The 20,450-nt window shown below is 38.5% G+C and overlaps 1 protein-coding gene and 1 long non-coding RNA gene across 5 annotated transcripts in view; both read right to left on the bottom strand.

Annotated features, from left to right (window-relative positions):
* large2 (LARGE xylosyl- and glucuronyltransferase 2) overlaps positions 1 to 20,450 on the bottom strand; it is a 118,799-nt gene that overhangs the window by 3,345 nt on the left and 95,004 nt on the right. For all 4 annotated transcript variants that reach the window (XM_049483760.1, XM_015602620.3, XM_015602619.3 and 1 more), the window contains 12 exons: positions 20,400 to 20,450; positions 15,844 to 16,133; positions 14,057 to 14,139; positions 13,062 to 13,185; positions 9,974 to 10,145; positions 9,785 to 9,889; positions 7,983 to 8,095; positions 6,465 to 6,590; positions 5,068 to 5,223; positions 4,157 to 4,320; positions 2,821 to 3,099; positions 437 to 583 (listed from right to left, as the gene is read on the bottom strand). The exon at positions 20,400 to 20,450 is cut by the window's right edge and continues 149 nt beyond it. In XM_049483760.1, coding sequence (XP_049339717.1) covers positions 437 to 583; positions 2,821 to 3,099; positions 4,157 to 4,320; positions 5,068 to 5,223; positions 6,465 to 6,590; positions 7,983 to 8,095; positions 9,785 to 9,889; positions 9,974 to 10,145; positions 13,062 to 13,185; positions 14,057 to 14,139; positions 15,844 to 16,133; positions 20,400 to 20,450 — 1,810 coding nt within the window. The remainder of the gene's footprint in view (positions 1 to 436; positions 584 to 2,820; positions 3,100 to 4,156; positions 4,321 to 5,067; positions 5,224 to 6,464; positions 6,591 to 7,982; positions 8,096 to 9,784; positions 9,890 to 9,973; positions 10,146 to 13,061; positions 13,186 to 14,056; positions 14,140 to 15,843; positions 16,134 to 20,399) is intronic.
* Positions 1 to 20,450, bottom strand: part of LOC125804628 (uncharacterized) — a 94,437-nt gene that overhangs the window by 8,692 nt on the left and 65,295 nt on the right. The gene's annotated exons all lie outside the window — the stretch shown is intronic.

The following is a 20,450-nucleotide window of genomic DNA, read 5'->3' as shown; positions in this document are numbered from 1 at the left end:
TAGTTATGTAAAAAAATAAACAAATGAATCAAAAGAAATATTAAATAATGTTAATAAAGAAACCTGTAAATAACAATTTAAGATATTTATTTTTATGTATATGTATTTATTTTTTATTAATTATAATTATGCTTTACCGTTTTAATCACCATATTAAGTTCATTGAGTGATTCACCTATGTTTTAATTTAATTATTTATTTAACATTTTGGCAGTTTTGGTCTTTCATACAAGAGGTGCTACTTTGAAGAATGTAAAATATAAAACATGTTCTGGTTTGTTTAACACTTTTATAACAAATGTTTAACAAATAATTCCAGACTTTTTTTTTTTCATAGTTTGGACGACTTTAGTATTTATCTACAATGTAGGATTTTTTTAAAATAATGAAAATGTGTGTCCAAAGTTTTGTACTGTATATTAGTTTTACACTGTACCTGAAGGTGTATAGAGTCCCCATGTCGAGCATGGACAACAGTTCAGCTTTGGATTTGGGGAAAGAGAGGCGATATCTCAAAGTCTCGAATGCTGGCACCACCAGAGCTTTTTTGGTGTTCGCCATGTCCAACTGGACAATGGATTTTCTGCACAAACATAAAAACAAGCATTAAAATCAACACTTAAACCAAGACTGACATACTGAAACAAAGAGAAAGAGATAACTGTCTCTATAACTGTCTCTTAGGCCAAACAACAATGAGGAGTTTATTGCTGGAAATGTAATGAAAAGCCTTCTCCAGCACATCCCAAAGATTCTCAATGGGTGTCATAATACAAATCAAAATATGCTTTATTAAATAAAGCATGAAACAGAGGGATAGTCAAAGCAAGGTCAAAACCGGTAAACAGCAGCAACAAAGAGATAACATACCAGAGTAGATAAAAAGTCCAGAGGTCAAAACATGACAAAGCAATATCAGAGAGCACACAAAAATCGGTATTAAAAAGCAAGGTGAAAACAAGAGATACATAGAAAATACACATAGAAAAACGTGTTGTATGAGGATAAATAGTCAATACTCAGCAAAGACTAAGAGCAAATAAGCCCCTTTTATAGAGCTTAACCATGTGGCAAGTACTCAGGGGATCTGCTTCCTGGAAGTGTCATGTGCCGTGTCATGTGATCGGAATTGAGTGTGATGTCAGTGTGTGGTGCATCCTGGGCAATGTAGTCCTAAGACTGCAGATCACAGGCAGAGCTGAGTGGTGAACAATCCATGTGTGAAAATGATGATCTCATGCTCCCTGAACCCTGAACTCTTTCACAATTCCAGCACCATTAACACTGGAATTGTCATCTTGGAATATGGCCATGAACATCAGGGAATAGCAAATCCATTGATGGAATAACCTGGTCTATATTCAGTATATTCAGGTAGTCAGCTGACCTCATTCTTTCAGCACATACTGTTGCTGAACCTAAACCTGCAGACCAACTGCAGCATCAACCAACCCCATATCATTTACTTACTTACATCCAGGTGCAGACTTGGGGAAAACTTGTGCAGCCCTACCCCAGATCATAAATCACACCAGCAGTTTATTGGGAAAGTGTGTCGCTCCATAAAAAGGCAGGATGGATGTGCTCACCACGAGGAATCTATACTCAAAACGAACCTTTATAGGTTAGATGATACAGGGGTTGGACATTGAAACTGAAACACCTGTCATCATTTTAGTGTGGGACTTTAGGTTTCATGGCTAAATTGGAAGCAGCCTGGTGTTCAATCTTCATTAATTGCACATTGCACCAGTAAGAGCAGAGTGTGAAGGTTCAATTAGCAGGGTAAGAGCACAGTTCTGCTCTATATATTGCAATGCACACAACATTATGTGTGACATACCAGAGTTCAAAAGAGGACGTCTTGCTGGAGCATCTGTGACCAAGACCAACCAACCAAAACGGGCACATGTCACTCCGCTGCTCATTGAGCTCCATTGGCTACCAGTTGATGCTCGCATCAAATTCAAAACTCTTACAATCGCCTACAAGGTGATGACAGAACAGGCTCCTTCCTACCTGCACTCGCTCCTGAAGGCTTCCGCTACCTCCCGGCCGCTGCGCTCCTCCAGTGAACGTCGCCTCGCTTTGCCAAACAAACATTCACACAAAGCAAAGAACAATCCAGACTGTTCTCATACAGAGTTCCCCAATGGTGGAACAAACTACCTTCTACTACCAGATCAGGAGAATCTCTCGCTATCTTTAATAAACTCCTGAAGACAGAGCTCTTCAAAGAGCACTTACTCTCCTAACACCTCTAACACACTAACTACTTCTAACCCCATTTCCTTCTTCCCCTCCTTCACTTCTCTATCCCTTTATTTCCCTTCGACCTCCTTTAAGCCCTATCTAAAAATGGGTTATCTAAATTCCTATTACTTTTGTACTTCATTATTTTAAGTCGCTTTGGACAAAAGCGTCTGCCAAATGAAATGTAATGTAATGTAATGTAAAAGACAGCAAGTCTTTGTGATGCATCAAGAGCCACGGTCTCCAGGGTAATGTCAGCATACCACCAAGAAGGACCAACCACATCCAACAGGTTTAACTGTGGACGCTGTAAGAGGAAGCTGTCTGAAAGGGATGTTCGGGTGATAACCCGGATTGTATCTAAAAAACATAAAACCACGGCTGATCAAATCATGACAGAATTCAATGTGCACCTCAACTCTCCTGTTTCCACCAGAACTGTCCGTCACCACAATCAATTATTGTGCTCTAAAACCAGGTGTTTCAGTTTCACTGTCCAACCCCTGTATGTTTTCAATGCAAAGCAGTTCTGAAATTAGATTAGTTTCTGTATGTAAACTGTCTCACCTGAGGTAATCGTAGAGTCCGTACATGGGCAGGAAGTCGATGTCGGTCAGAAAGACGTAGGGCGTCTTGGCGTTTCGTAGAGCCACGTTTCGGACCAGGTTAACCGGGTAGAACTGCCCCTCTTTGTAGACGATGTGATAGCCCACGTTCTTGCGGTTTTTGAGGACCTCTGAAGCCTGAGCGTATCTCAGGAACTGCTGAGCTTCTGCATCAGACATGTAGAGCGCCAGGCTGATCGGACCCTCCCAGTGTTTACAGATCGCCTCCAGCATCTGCAGCCTGAAGATACGCACCAATGTGATCAGCACCCCAACTCATCTTTCCCCAAAAGTATTATATGATAAGAGTGGCACATATAGTAAAATATAGTTAAATATATTATATCACAATGATATAATAGAAATTTAAATTGAAACAGAAATTCCCGGTTGAAAAAATGTTAACTTTATATATATATATATATATATATATATATATATATATATATATATATATATATATATATATATATATATATATATATATATATATATAATATATATCCATATATTCCACATATTCCTCTGATCATATTATCGGACACTCTGTAGGTCTATACAGTGGCTTGCAAAAGTATTCACACCCCTTGAACTTTTCCACATTTTGTCACCTTACAATCACAAACTTTTGAATTGCTGTTCACAGACGCTCCCCATCCAGCCTGGCTGAGCTTGAGCTGTTTTATATATATTTAATTCAATTCTAATAATTATATTTCTATAGTGCTTTTTACAACAGAAGTTGTCACAAAGCAGCTTTACAAAGAAAAACAGCTCCAATTATTGTGGTGACAACAGTAGCAAGGAAAAACACCCTTACTCTTATAAAGAAGAATGGGTCTCTAGATGCACAAAACTGGGAGAGACAAACCCCAAAGCACTTACAGCTGTAATTGCAGCAAATGGTGGCTCTACTAAGTATTGATATAGGGGGCCTGAATACTTTTGCACACTTTTGTCACACTTTTCAGATTCTTTTGTATTTCTTTTGTACTTGTGTTGGTCGATCACATAAAATCTCAATAAAATACATTTAAAGTTTGTGGTTGTCAGGTAACAAAATGTGAAATTCAAGGGGTATGAATACTTTTGCAAGCCACTGTATGTAGGCCCGCATGGTGGTCAGTGCAGATATACCTGTTCTCTAAAATTAGCCAGAAAATACAGCCAGCACCCAGGACCAATCAATAGCACTATAGATCAACTCAGTTAAACTGCTCTGTTGACGCCTTAAAGTCTTAATCAAACCGCACTGATTGTACTGTTCCTCTGACTGTGACCGTAAACCTCTTCCTCACCTGTCCATGGACAGCTGGGCCACCAGCGTGACGTCCGTGTCGTCCTCGGTGGACGTGTACTCGTACTGCAGGAAGTAGAGGTGAACACGGTGCACGGTGATCCGCTCACGCCGGAAATCGTAGCACTGATCGTCCTCGTCCAGCTCCTCCAGCGCCGTCTGGAGCTGGAAATTAATACAAGTTTTAGATAGAAATTAAATAAAAATAAAACAAAAGCTGCTGGAGAAAGGTAGAAGGCGGTTTAGACAGTGGTCACAGGTGACCATAATCTTTTATTACTGCTGGGCGATATGTGTGGAGGGAGGGTGTATTTATACTGTGGGGTGCACAGGTGAAATCAATATTCAGGTGATTGACCTCCTGGTAGTTCTTAGTGCAGTGTCATGTGACCGTGTAAGGGAGTGATGTCAATGTGAGGAGCATTCTGGTAACAGCTCCATATAATATTTATATATATATATATATATATATATATATAAGTAATATATGCAAGAAATCATATCCTTCATATATAAGGTACATTTTTTTTATTTACAGGTTACAGGTTTCTGACAGAAGCAAATTTAGCAAAAAATCGATTTACTGAGATTCACTCTGTAGCTTCTATCTATAAAGATCTACAATCTCCATTATATCACATTAAAACATTAATTCAGCATTGTAACTTTATTTAAACTTTAAAATGGTCTAACTCTTGCACTAAACATGTTTAACATGCTTATTGACAGGCCAACACGTTCCTCAGAGCAAACCCGCACTCAAGTACTTTAAAGACTGTGTAATTCATATAGGACTTTTCATTTGTATATTAAATAAAGCCGACAGGCTCATTGTACAGTGATATTTATACTCTGTTTCATGTTTTTTATAAGTTTTTCTAGCTTTAAAATAGTGTAACATTGTGGACTTACCTTTGTACTCTCAGAGCTGGCCTGACTGGGACATCCGAAAAGTTCCCGGCGCAGAAGATTCCCATCGTACTCCAGAAACGTCAAGTAAAGATTGCGAAAGAATTCCACATGCTTGTTTTTCACTCTTAGCTTTTTAGGGGAGTTCCAGTGAATCACCTGTAAAATAGAAGACATCAAAATTAATACACACATACAGCTCTAAAAAAATAAGAGACCCCTTCAGTTTCTGAATCAGTTTCTCTGATTTTGCTATTTATAGGTTTATTTTTGAATAAAATGAACATTGTTGTTTTATTCTATAAACTACAGACAATATTTCTCCCAAATTCCAAATAAAAATATTGTCATTTAGAGCATTTATTTACATAAAATGAGAAATGGCTGAAAAAAAAAAAAGATGCAGAGCTTTCAGACCTCAAATAATACAAAGAAAAAAAAAGTTCATATTCATAAAGGTTTAAGAGTTCAGAAATCAGTATTTGGTGGAATAACCCTGGTGGTTTTTAATCACATTGTTTTTTTCATGCATCTTGGCATCATGTTCTCCTCCACCAGTCTTACACACTGCTTTTAGATAGCTTTATGTCACTCATTTTCAATTCACTTCAGCCATGAGTAAAAATAAATGCACCTAAAAAAGTAAAAGGCCTCATTTTAGTCAACTGTGCACTGTAAAGCTTGATATAGGGTGTTTCAGTGTGTCTTTGCTATCGTAACGACGGGAAAAGTACACCTTATGCAGCTCGAAACGCACAAAAGTCAAGTACTAATTCTCGTAATTAATCATGGGTGTGCTTAATTTTGGGCGTAACATGCCTCACATTCCCTTGACTGACTTTGGCGGATCGCTATTTTAATGATGCAGCTACCTGGGCCTGTCCAACGATCGCTTCTCAGCACAGGAGAACTGAGTGAAGGTGTGTGAGCAGATAATTTATGGGAAGAGTAATGTTAATTTATTTTGTATTCTGGTTATTGTTGTTGTGAAAGGTGGGTTTGTGCACTGCTGCATAGCACACCTGCATTGCCAAGATAGCAATGAACGTCTGACTTTTGATGTCTGTCTAGGTTGTATTCAATCAGTGGTGCACCTGGGTTTTATGTTGCCAAGATAAACAAGCAATACTCCAGAAATGTACCTGAACTCACCTCATTTCCAGACCACCACGCCCATCAGTGTAGATATATTTACAAGCACTGTTGCTATTTAACTGATGCATGCAAAAGGGGTGAAAATAGACTGTTGATGGGGTGTAAGATAGCAATGAGCATCGTTGATGACTTTCAAAGCTCATTCCGAATGGAAAGTGGTTATTCTGTAGCATTATTAAAAGATTGCGTTTTGCTTTAATGTTATTAAGAATCCTGATGATCAGAAAATAAAACTTTTTTATTACCTTCAGATCAGAGACTTCAGTGTAGCACTGTTCAGAGCGAGTGTGATCTGAGAGCTGAACATTCCAGAAACAGGGCAGCTGATGCACCAGAACCGGGTTCTGTTTGATGAAAGCGTTGAATATGTCCTGCACACAAAATATAATATATTTATAAATTAATATATATGATACATTTACATTTATGACATTTATAGCTGACACTCTTATCCAGAGTGACGTCTATTACAGAGGAAGGGCTAATGTAGTGTTAGGAGTCTTGCCCAAGGACTCTTATTGGTTTAGCACAGCATTCAGTCACCCAGACCAGGAATTGAACCCTAGTCGCAGGGACTGGTGTTATCCACTGTGCCACATGAACCATATTATGTTAATAATGTACAGTATGTTAATACATGAAGGGCACAGTAAATATAAATACAAATTCTAGATTTATACAGATTAACCAATTAAAAACCTAGATTAAGAGCTAATTGCAGCTAATCCGTTTCTCTTGGTGAGGATGTTCTGGTGTTGGTTTTTCCTCCACTAAATGGTAAATGCAGACGTATGGACATTTGGGTGGGTGTTTATAATTCAGCTCCTTCAACCACAGACGCAGCTCATCCTTTGTGAAAGATTGTGGATGGAGGGTACAGTATAAAGAACTCCTCAAGACTGAGATCTAATGTTTAAGCAGACGTCTCCTCTTCTTCTAATTACCATATTTTACAGATTATAAGCTGCACTATTAATGAACTGCTGTTTTCTGGTCTATTTGTTTATACATAAGGTGCACCATATGATAATGCGCACTAGTAAGGAACAAAGGTGTTGCCTAAGTGAACAAAACTGTGATTCTTAAAAACAACATTTTCTTTCACAGTTCAACGAGTGCTGGATGTTAATCTACAATTTTTTTCTCCTAAAAACTGGTTATTTGGGTGAGAAAAGCGCTTCTGATTATTTACAGTTAGCTTAGATTTCCATATTTACACTAAGGCTGGGTGCAGCAGCATTTACACTGAGGAACCCTAAACGTTCTTGTAAGCCAGGCTGATATAAGCTAACGGATCGTCCCATGTAGCTTGTTTTAACACTCAGAACACAGTCTGAAATATTCAACTCTGAACAGCAAAGAGCTAGCATTGCAGTTAGTGGGTAATGCTAATGCTACTGCACCAAGCTTTATTGCTGGAGAAACTTTACTGAAACTCCTGTATAACTCTGTACTTCAACAGAGTGGCTTTACTGCTCCTTAATACCTGACTGATAGAATTTATACATAAGACACAATGGATTAAAAGGCACACTGATGATTTTTGGAAAAATATATTATAATATATTATATTATTACCCATACTGTACATTTATTATCACTGAGGTTATAATCTATATTAATGATCCGCTAAGTAAACTAATATGACCCCCTCCTTGTTGTTTCACAGAATAAGGTGGATAGAAAGTCTCAGTAGTCACTTTTGATTGGTTGATCACAGGGTGTCTCTGGGTAATAAAGATGGCGGCTGATAGGTCACTCACCTGGTCGGCGAGGGAGGTGGAGAGCATGCTCATGAGCTCTCTCTCAGCCGTCAGCCTCCACATCTGCTCCCAGCCAATCCGGCGCAGACGCTCCAGATACAGCAGGATCACACCTACAGTACACAGATTTATTAATGCTTTAATTTCTTATTCATTTTTCCTACATAGTCAATGAATAGTGAAGTGATTCAGACTATTAAGGAACACATAAGAAATCATGCAGTTCTTCTTTTAGTTTTTTATTTAGTTTTTTATTTGTATCCTTATTTTATTATTATTATTATTATTAATATTATTGTTATTTTTGTTTTTTAATAGTTTTGTACTATTGCTTTTTAGCTTATTTTGATTTTCTTTTATTATTATTACTATTAATTTAATTATTATTATTGCTTTTATTTTTTTTAGTTCATTTATTTATTTGTATTTTTATTGTTTTGCTCATTTTAACTAATTTTTGTTGTATTAATCTTATTTTCTTTTGATCTTAATTTTTTATCAATTAAACTATACTTTATATTTTATTTACTTTATTATTATAATATTAAATCTATCTATTATTTTCTCTGTCATGTCAATCACTGTTTTTGTAAATGAGCTCGGCTACATTGAAAATGAGGGTTGCCCTCAATGTACATCCCAGTCAAAATAAAGGTTGATTGATTGATTGATGTAGAAACTTAAAAGTGTTAAACAAACCAAAATACTCTGTTGAGAAGCATTTAGATGCTCTTATCTGGGGAGATGTTTGTTAACTTGTGGTTTTTGAGGCTGGAAACTCTGCTGAACTTATCCTGTACAACAGAGGAAACTCTTGCTCTTCCTTTCCTGGGGCGGTCCTGATGAGAGCCAGTTTCATCATCAAAATATTTGTAATAGTTTTTTTGTGGCTGCACTTTTCATTATTTAGTTGAGTAGTTCTTGCTTCTCATAATCTGGATTAGAACATTACTCAAATATTCACTATTCACTGTATACCTGTAACTCTACCTCTTCACTACTTTACTTTAACTGATGCTCTCAAACACTTTATTAAGAGACAAGAAATTCAAGTAATTAACTCTTGATGAGTTCAGCACAGCTGTTAACTGAAAGCCTGAATTCCAGGTGACTCTACCTCATAAAACTGACTTTGAAGAACGTCAAATTTAAAATACAGCTCTGGAAAAAAGTAAGAGACCACTTCAAAAAAATGATGAGTTTCTTTGATTTTACCAAAACCTCTGGAATATAATCAAGAGGAAGATGGATGATCACAAACCATCAAACCACCAAACTGAACTGCTTGAATTTTTGCACCAGGAGTAAAGCAGCATAAAGTTATCCAAAAGCAGTGTGTAAGACTGGTGGAGGAGAACATGATGCCAAGATGCATGAAAACTGTGATTAAAAACCAGGGTTATTCCACCAAATATTGATTTCTGAACTCTTAAAACTTTAAAATCTTTTTTGTTATTTCAGCCATTTCTCATTTTCTGTAAATAAATGCTCTTAATGACAACATTTTTATTTGGAATTTGGGAGAAATGTTGTCTGTAGTTTATAGAATAAAACAACAATGTTCATTTTACTCAAACATAAACCTATAAATAGCAAAATCAGAGAAACTGATTCAGACTCTATAATCTTTTTGTATTTTCTTTATAGTTTGGATGAGTTTCGTATTATTCTACAATGCAGAACAATTTAAAATAATGAAAAAACACTGAATATATGGTGTGTCTAAACTCTTTACACAAACTTTTCTCATGAAAAACTGTTCTCCCCTTGATCTCCACCCATAATGCAGATCTAGTCCTTACCTGTGTTGAAGCCACGCCCCAAAGCTGGCCAGGGTTTATGGTTCTTCCAGAGATTCCCCAGATACCAGTCGCTCTGATTCTCCACCAGTCCGATCACCTGTTTCTCTGGAATAAACACATCACTGTTCACCTGACTCCTCCTGTATAACACCCCCCCCCCCCCGCAGGTACAGGTAGAACAGTAATTACCTGTGAATTTCCTGAAGATGGCCCACAGCTCGGCGATGTCCGTGGCGAAGGTGATGTCCGTATCCAGGACGATGACCTTGGAGAGGTCGGAGGGAAGAGCTTTGGTCAGGGTGAGCTTCATCAGGCCGTATATTCCTGAATAGTGTTTATTAGGGATCCACGACACCTCCGACTAAAAGAGGGGGAGAGAGAGAGAGAGAACATTAGAACTCTGTTCTTTACTCATCTTTTATAAACTCAACTCCCCTCAAACTCAACTTCTTGCAAACTCAACTTCTAATAATCTAAACTTGCAAACTTAACTTTGAGCAAACTCAACTTCTTACTAACTCAACCGCCCACAAACTCAACTTCCTCCAAACCTAGCTTCTTATAAACTCAACTTCTTGCAAACTTAAATTCTTATAAACTAAACTCCCCACAAACCTAATGTTTTGCAAACGCAACTTCTTATTAACTCAACTCTCTACAAACTCAGCTTCCTGCAAACGTAGCTTCTTATATACTCAACTTCCCACAAACTTAACTTCCAGCAAACTCAACTTCCAGCAAACTCAACTTCTTCTTATAAACTAAACTTGCTGCAAACTCAACTTTTTTCTATAAACTAAACTTCCTGCAAACTAAATTCCCCACAAACTTAACTCCCTGCAAACTCAACTCCCTGCAAACTCAACTTCCTGCAAACTCAACTTTTTACAAACTAAACTTCCCACAAACTCAATTTCCTGCAAACTCAACTTCATGCAGACTCATCTTCCAGCAAACTCAATTCCCCATAAACTCAATTTCTTATAAACCCAAGTTCCCACAAACTCAGCTTTTTATAAACTAAACTTACCTCAAACTCAATTCTTATAAACTCAACTTCCTTCAAACTCAACTCCCCGCAAAACAAGTTCCCGCAAACTCAACTTCTTATAAACTAAATTTCCCACAAACTCAATTTCTTATGAACTGAACTCCCTGCAAACTCAACTTCTTATAAAATAAACTTCTTATAAACTCAACTTCCTGCTAAGTTAAGTTGTCACAAACTCAGACTTCTTATGAACTAAATTCCCACAAACTCAACTTCTTATAAACTCAACTTTCTGCAAACTCAGCTCCCCACACACACCTGCACCCACTACCTCACTCCAACTCCCATAATTCACCTGGCATTGCCATGAGCAAACTGACCAGTGTACAGTGTTACTCACAAGATAACACCTCACAATATATACTGGTGTTCATGTTCCTGAACCAAGCCGCCCCTTTAAGGAAACAGTTTATGAGCAGCTTGCATACTGCTGTCCCATGACTTTTGGCATAACCGTGTGTATAAGGAGAGAGTGACGGGTAGAGAGTGTGCATGCAGTGAATAGGTAATAAGAATTGTATGTATTCATGTATTTATTAAGTGTGTGTGTGTGTGTGGATACAACACACACACACACACACACACTCACACACACACTCTGAATAATTTAAATGTGCAGCAGAATTTACACACTAAAGAGTGTAAAAGAGAAAGAGCTGCTCTGTCACTTTAAATGCAGGAATTAAATGAATAATTCTGTTTAGCTGCTGTTTGCAGTGAGAGTCTCGCTGTTTTCCTGACAGAACGGGTCTCTCCGGGACGCTGGAGAAACTCAACCTTACTGCTGCCACATACAACAGAATCCGCTTACAAACTCAACTTCCTGCAAATTCAACTTCCTGCAAATTCAACTTTCCGCAAACTCATCATCCTACAAATTCAACTTCCCACAAATTCAACTTCCTGCAAACTCATCATCCTACAAATTGAACTTCCCACAAATTCAACTTCCCGCAAACTCATCATCCTACAAATTCAACTTCCCGCAAACTCACCTTCCCACAAACACAACTTCCTGCACACTCAACTTCCCGCAAATTAAACTTCCCGCAAACTCATCATCCTACAAATTCAACTTCCCACAATCTCACCTTCCCACAAACACAACTTCCTGCAAACTCATCTTCCCACAAACTCAACTTACCCCAAACTCAGCTTCCTACAAACTCAACTTCTTATAAAATCCACTTTCCGCAAACTCAAATTGTTATAAACTCATCTTCCTGCAGACTCAACTTCCCACAAATTCAACTTATCGCAGACTCAACTTCCCGCAAATTCAACTTCCCACAAACTTGTCTTCCCATAAACTCAACTTCTCACAAACTCATCTTCTCATAAACTCAACTTCCTACAAAGTCATCTTCACATGAACTCAACCTCCCACGAAGTCATCTTCCCAAAACTCAAACTCCCGCAAACTCAAATTCCCACAAACTCAAATCCTTGCAAACTTAACTTCCTGCAAACTTATCTTCCCGGAGACTTATCTTCCCACACTCAACTCCCCACAAACTCAACTCCCCGCAAACTCAACTCCCCGCAAACTCAAATCCCTGCAAAATCAACCTTTTATAATCTCAACTTCCTACAAACTCAACTTCTTATAAAGTAAACTTCCCGCAAACTAAACTTACTGCTGACTTAACACACTACAAATTCAACTCCCCGCAAACTCAAGCTCCTGCAAACTTCCATAAATTCAGTGTTTTCTTTTTTTTGCACTGTACATTAATAGTCATACAAACTATGAAGAAAAATAATTGGGATTATTTAAACCAAAATGTGTTTTTTCTTTCTGTAAAAAACAGAATATATTTTATATTTTAGATATATATATTATATTTTCTCAGTCAGTTTTATGAGGTAGAATCTGAAGGAATTCAGGCTTTCAGTTAACAGCTGTGCTGAACTCATCAAGAGTTAATTACTTGAATTTCTTGTCTCTTAATAAAGTGTTTGAGAGCATCAGTTAAAGTAAAGTAGTGAAGAGGTAGAGTTACAGGTATACAGTGAATAGTGAATATTTGAGTAATGTTCTAATCCAGATTATGAGAAGCAAGAACTACTCAACTAAGTAAAGAAAAAAATACTTTAAGAAGTGGAGGTCAGTCAATCTGAAATATAATTTACAATGTAGGGAAAAAAGAAAAAAATGTGTGTGTGAGTGCGTGAGTGTGTGTGTGTGTATATATATATATATATATATATGTGAGGTGTTTTTACCTTTAGTTCATCAGCATCGTAGAAGCTGACCTGCACTGAAGGAACCATCCACGACTGGAACAAAGTGCTGAGGATCTGATTGGCTACTGTATCGGTGATGAAGTGAAAATGTAGTGGATTTCTCCTGAAATTAAATTCAGAGATAAAAAGGATTAATTATTGTAGTATTTATAAAACCTGTATGAACTGTAAAAACTGTAAGAACAATTTGGATGATTAGATGGTTACTGTGAGCTTTAATGTTTTTATATATACCTTAAATTTTTGAAACACCTTAGTAATTATTCTGACTCGTCATACGTTATCAATGAATTGGCTGGAATTTCAGTTTTTCATATGTTACTACATTTTTTTTTCTATTCATTTCTTTGAGATACAGATATCTATAATTCTACTAGTAATTCATTATTACTAATTATCAGTAATTCCAAATATATTCACTGCATTTCTGACCAGTCAAAAAAAATCAAGGCCCACATATCTGTCAATTAATTCTGAGCAGGACAAACACAAGATTTTGCTTTTTAATTTTGAGAAGTTTTTAATATGTGTATGTTTATTTCTATGTTTTTTCTAGTCTCTATTACTGTGTAGGATATATGGAATTATACGTTCTACTAGTAATAATAATAAAGTAATTGCAGATATATAGACTCACCTATTCTAGCAATCTCCAGCCTCTGGACTACAATATCCAGAATGCACCTTACACTGACATCACCCTCTCATGCAACAACATGACACTGCACACAACACTACCCAGAAGCTGATCACCAGAGTATTGATTTCACCTGTTCCCCTAAGTATAAATACAGCTTCCGTTCACTTGACACCTCATCGAGTATTGATGGATTTATCCTTGTATAAAGTGTTTCCTGTTTTTTGTATTTTTTGTCTCTGTATTACCCCTTTTTATGATGAAGATTAGGAGAGATATAATAGTATTTTTTAAGTAAAAATGTATTAGTTATTGGGTTATATTCTGTGCTCCTCACCTGTGGAACAGGATGGACTTGACCAGCGTGACCACGTCTCGGCTGGCGTTGTGACCCGCACACACACACGCGACGTGAATCAGCTGCGTGAGAAACGAAGAAAAAGAGCATTCAGCATTAACATTAATACACATTTATTTACAACCATAAACAAATTACTGTAATTTAGTATAAACTGACATGCCAAAAGTCAGGAGACATAAACGAATATGAGGAATACTACACTGAGGATTATTAAATACTTACACTTAAACTTAAAACTCCATCAGTCTTCACTCCAACTCCCATAATTCACCTGGCCTTACTGTGAGCAGCTGATCAGTGCTCAATTTACCTCACTCACAAGAAATAACCAAAAAACACATATACTAGTGCATTTCCTACAAGGGCAACCTTTATGGCAGGGGTGTCCAAACTACGGCCCGCGGGTCATTTGCGGCCCGTTTCCTGTTTTGGAGCGGCCCGCGAGGTATTTTAGAAATAGAATGAAAGTTGGCCCGCTGTTAAGCAGGTTTTTATAATGTGAGATTCAAAGTTTGAACGCTAGGTGTCAGAAACGGGCCAAAGAGTCTAAAAGCGGAGAGAGTGCGTATTTCTAACGCAGAAAAACGGGCCAAAGAGTCTAAAAGCGGAGAGGGGGCGCATTTCTAGCGCAGAAAAACGGGCCAAAGAGCCTAAAAGTGGAGAGGGGGCGCATTTCTAGCGCAGAAAAACGGGCCAAAGAGCCTAAAAGTGGAGAGGGGGCGCATTTCTAGCGCAGAAAAACGGGCCAAAGAGCCTAAAAGTTGCCGTAATTAAGGAGTTTAATATTAAGAGACATCATGAAATTAAACATCAATTTGAAAAATCTTAGTTTACACAACACTGTCAAAGATAAAGATAGTAAGTCAAGTAAAATGGTGTGTAAATGAAATAATCAGGAAAATGTATTATTTAAAGTGGTATATTTCATTATTTGTTTTATTACAGAGTCTGTGGCCCGTGACTTCAAATATATTTCTCCTTCTGGCCCCCAACAAAAAAAGTTTGGACACCCCTGCTTTATGGAGATGTGGATTTCATTTTCCAGCAGGACTTGGCACACTGCCCACACTGATTTTCGGTTTTTCTAATCAACAATAAAAAAAAGCTTAAATAAAGTAAAATAAACTTTTCAATGATATTATAATGATTAGTTGACATAACGCTGTTCCATGATTTTTGGCATGTCAGTGCAATTTTGTTGTTATTAAAGCAAACTGACGATACGTTTATTCATTGAAAAATAAACTATTAAATTAAACCAATACTGATATCACGAAGGATGCATGATGATATCGAAATAATTATATCGATATGCTTTTTTTTATAATCATTGGTATTGGCTAATATCGGTTACATATTTCAAATTAATTTTATTCTGGAAAAAGGACCAAGCGACACACTTCTTTAAATTTCATAGATTTAAGCAAATATTCTTTTTTTTTATTTAAGTTATAAAGTTATACAGTGGTGTGTAATATACGATATATATATATATATAGATATATACATTTATACATGTGTAATAATGTATATTAAAAAAAATCACTCAAACCCAAATTTTAATATCTATAAGTATAATTTTGTTTCTATAAATATCTATAAATATAATATAAGCCATAATCTAGACTGCTAATTGACTCTCTATAAATTGCATCACTGCTTTTCAAGTATTCAGCAATTTAATTAAGCCACACCCACTTTTCCCCGAATATTAATATTAAAATAAAAATGTATCCAGTCCTAGGCCACGCCGATAATCTCACCTCGCACTTCTCGGCGGTGGGTGACCGCGAACACTCGCTGTGATTGGCTCTCTCCTCCGCCGTGTTCTCCACATCCTCGGGACCCGTGTCCGCCGATGCCACCCACTGCTGGTTGCCGTAGTTACCCTCGGCCGGCTGAGCGGCCAAGCCCTGTGATTGGCTGAGCTGGAGGCGGATCTGCCGGTTCTCCTCCTCCACCTCTCGTACCCGCGACTCCAGGACGTCCCGCTCCAGCAGCCGGGCCTCAGTGGACTCCACCACACAGGGAGAGAGGAGCAGCGAGCGCCCGTCTGATACACACACACACACACACCACACACACACACACATACAGAGAAATAATTAACCCTGAGAAAAGGGGGCAGTGTGTTTACCATGATAAAGGGATTAGTGGGGATTTTCCATACTAAACAGTAGAACATACCAGAATCTGATTGACTGATTGATTGACTGATTGATTAATTGATTGTCTAGTTAGTTGTTTGATATGTTCATTGGTTGATCAGTGGTTTGGCTGATTGGCCGCTTTAAGTGCTCCCATCTCTCCCACGATCAGTTATTCCTGTGATCTGCAGCCTCCGGACTACATTACCCAGGATGCACCAAACACCAACCTTACACCCAATTCCGATCACATAATACAGCGCAGATCATCTGAGTACTAGCCACATTACTAGCCACATGGTTGTAGTTCTATAAAAGAGGCTCATTTGCTCTCAGTCATTGCCGGGTTATTGACGGTTTATCCTTGTGAAACGTGTTTTCCTGTTTCCTGTGTTTATCTCTCGTTTTGACCTTGTTTTGTTCACAGACCTCGACTCTTTCCTGTCCTCTGATATTGCCTTGCTGTGTTTTGACCTCTGGACGGTTTATCTGCCCTGTTATGCTATCTCTTTGTTAATGCTGTTTGCCATTGTTTACTCTTTACTGTTTGACCTTTCATTAATAAAATAAATTTTATCTGCATCTACAAGTGCCTGAATTCTGCCCAGCCATGACAGTGTGATTGGTTGGATGGTTAGTTGGTTGTTTGTTTGATAGTTTGTCTGGTTGGTTAATTGTTTGGTCATTTGTTTTCATTTTTGTTTTTGTCTGGTTGGTTGGTTGGTTCTGTGTTTGTTAAGTTGGTGTTAGTTGGTTGTTTTTTTATTGGTTAATTAGTTTATGTTTTTTGGTTGGTTGGTATGTGGTGTGGTTGTTTGATTGATTAGCTGATTGGTTGGTTGGTTGATTGATAAGTGATGTGGTTGTTTGATTGGTTCGCTGATTGGTTAGTTGGTTGATAAGTGATGTGGTTGTTTGATTGGTTGGCTGATTGGTTGTTTGGTTAGTGGTGTGGTTATTTGATTGGTTGACTGATTGGTTGGTTGTTATGTGGTTGGGTTGTATGATTGATTGGCTGATTGGTTGGTATGTGTGGGTTGGCAATGGTGTGGTTGTATGATTGGTTGGTTGGTAAATGGTGTTGTATGATTGGTTTGTTAGTATGTGGTATGTTTTTTGATTGGTTGGCTGATTGGATGGTTGGTAACTGTTGTGGTTGTTTGTGTGGTTGATTGATTGGTTGGTTGGTTGGTTAGTGGTGTGGTTACTTGATTGGTTGGCTGACTGGTTGGTTGGTTGGTAACTGGTGTGGTTGTATGATTGGTTGGTTGGTATGTGGTGTGGTTGTTTGTTTGGTTGGCTAATTGGTTGGATGGTATGTTATGTAATTGATTGGTTGGCTGATAGGTTGGTTTGGAAGTGCTATGGTTGTTTGGTTGGTTGGCAGATTGATTAGTTTATTGTTATAGGGTGTAATTGTTTGTGTAGTTGGCTAATTGGTTGGTTGGTATGTGGTGTGATTGGTTAGCTGATCGGTTGGTATGTGATGTGATTGGTTGGCTTTTTGGTTGGTTGGTAAGTGCTGTGGTTCTTTGTTTAGTTGGCAGATTGGTTGGTTGGTTGGCATGTGGTATGTTTTTTGATTGGTTGGTTGTTATGTAATGTGGTTGTTTGTTTGGCTGATTGGATGGTATGTGATTGATTGGTTGGCTGATAGGTTGGTTCGTTGGTTTGTGTTTTGTTTGGTTAAATATTTGATTTTTATTTGGGTATGTGTTTGTTTAGAGAGTTGTTTGGTTGTTAAAAATAAAATGTGTGTACAGAACGAGTATCTAGTACCGTCTCAGATAACCCCTAAAAGCCTCTTGGTGTTGGAGTCCTGCTTTATGTTATTTAGTGCTAACTGAACACAGTGCACTGACAGGAATATTGATGGTCTAATGGTCTCTGATATTTAATCTGATTACAGCGAGTCTCTGGAGGGGCTGTAAAATCTGATCTCCTGCTTATTTAGCTCTTAAGGCTGTTACCTCCTGCACTGCTGACTTCCCAACATTTCCTGCTGCTACTCTGCCAAAGTTCCTCACACTGCTTTTTCCACTTTATACAATTTATCTGTGAACACAACACACACACACTCACTCACACACTTATACACACACTCACACACACACCTGCCAGGAGGCATCATTCCTTTTATTACCACAAGAGAAAGTGAGCACGTCTAGCGGTATTCACACTCTCAGAGTTCCAAGAGACTTAGTAACATAACACACACACTCACAAACACTCACACACACACACACACACACACACACTCACACACACTCACACACACACACACACACACACACTCACACACTCCGGGAATGAAAAGAGCCCGGGGTTCAAGTGGAAATATTCTTATCTATTTTGTGTCTAATAACAAATTACACAGACGAGCCTCGCCGTTCTCATCAGCACCGCAACACCACGGCAACCCCGCTTCATCTGCATCACCGCCCCATTAACCACCCCAACACCACCGCACCTTATGCAAATCACTCTAATGAATTCAACACTTATTATCAGATTAACACTGACTCTCTAAAATAGCACTCCATGTCTATTCTCCTCCACACACCACTCTCTCTCTCTCTCTACTCATCCCTCTCTCTTCATCCCTGTCTCATCTCTCTCTCATATATATATATATTTCTCTCTCTCACTCGTTTTCTCTCTCTTCATCCTTCACTCTCACTCTGTCTCCATCCTATACTCTCTTTGACACACTCTCTTCCTTCATCCATAACTCTCTATCTCACACATACACTCTTTTTATCATCCCTCTATCTCTTTCTTCATCCCTCTATCTCACTCTCTCTCAATCACACACTCTTTCTCTCTCTCTCACACTCACTCTGTCTCTCTTTTGTTCTCTCTCACTCTCTTGCTTTCGCTCTCTATCCACATCCCTCTCTCACAAACAGGTTCTTTCTCAATCAATCTCTCTCTCTCTCTTACACTTTCTTTCTTTATGCATCTCTCTTAAACACATATTCACACACACTTTCTCCCACACACACTTTCTCTCTCCATCCCTCTCTCTCTCACACACACTCTTTCTCATCCCTCTCTCACACTCTTTCTCCATCTCTCTCTCACACTCTTTCTCAATCCCTCTCTCTCACACTCTTTCTCCATCTGTCTTTCGCACACTCTCTTTTTATCCCTCTCTCACACACACTCTTTCTCATCCCTTTCTCACACACACTCTTTTTCATCTCTCTCTCTCACACTCTTTCTCCATCTCTCTCTCACACTCTTTCTCAATCCCTCTCTCTCACACTCTTTCTCCATCTGTCTTTCGCACACTCTCTTTTTATCCCTCTCTCACACACACTCTTTCTCATCCCTTTCTCACACACACTCTTTTTCATCTCTCTCTCTCACACTCTTTCTCCATATATCTCTCTCTCTCTCTCACTCTTCCTCCTTCCCTCTCTCTCACACTCTTTCTCCATCTCTCTCTCACACTCTTTCTCCAACCCTCTCTCTCTCACTCTTTCTCCAACCCTCTCTCTCTCTCTCTTTCTCCATCTCTCTCACACTCTTTCTCCAACCCTCTCTCTCTCACTCTTTCTCCATCCCTCTCTCTCACACTCTTTCTCCATCTCTCTCTCACACTCTTTCTCCATCCCTCTCTCTCTCACTCTTTCTCCATCTCTCTCTCACACTCTTTCTCCATCCCTCTCTCTCTCACTCTCTCTATCCCTCTCCCTCTCACTCTTTCTCCATCACTCTCTCACACACTCTCTTTTTTATCCCATTCTTTCTCACACTATTTCTCCATCTCTCTCTCTTTCGCTCTTCTCATTCCTCTATCAAAGACACTTTCTTTCTCTTTCACTCTCTCACAAAGATATGCTCTCCAACGCTCTCTCTCTGTCTCTCTCTCACACACTTTCTTTCTCCATCCCTCTTTTTCTTTCTCTCTCTCACACTCTCTCCATTCCTCTCTCTCTCTCTCTCTCTCAAACAAACTTTCTTTCTCCAACCCTCTCTCTCTCTTCATCTCTCTCTTCCTCTTTCTCTCTCTTGCTCACACACATTCTCTCCAACCATGTCTCTCTATCTCTTTCTCTTTTTCCCGCTCTCTCCTCATCCCTCGCTCTCTCTCTCTCTGTTTTAATGAATGAGTGATTATGATTAATTAAGTGATTATTGATTAATAGTGAAGGTGCTGAACTCACTCTCCAGGTTTCCCGCCAGCAGGTAGAGCCAGGTGAGCAGAACCACGAAGC

This window comes from Astyanax mexicanus, chromosome 9, assembly GCF_023375975.1.
Source record: "Astyanax mexicanus isolate ESR-SI-001 chromosome 9, AstMex3_surface, whole genome shotgun sequence".
Classification (NCBI taxonomy): Eukaryota; Metazoa; Chordata; class Actinopteri; order Characiformes; family Acestrorhamphidae; genus Astyanax; species Astyanax mexicanus.
This window is presented reverse-complemented; position numbering and strand designations above follow the sequence as displayed.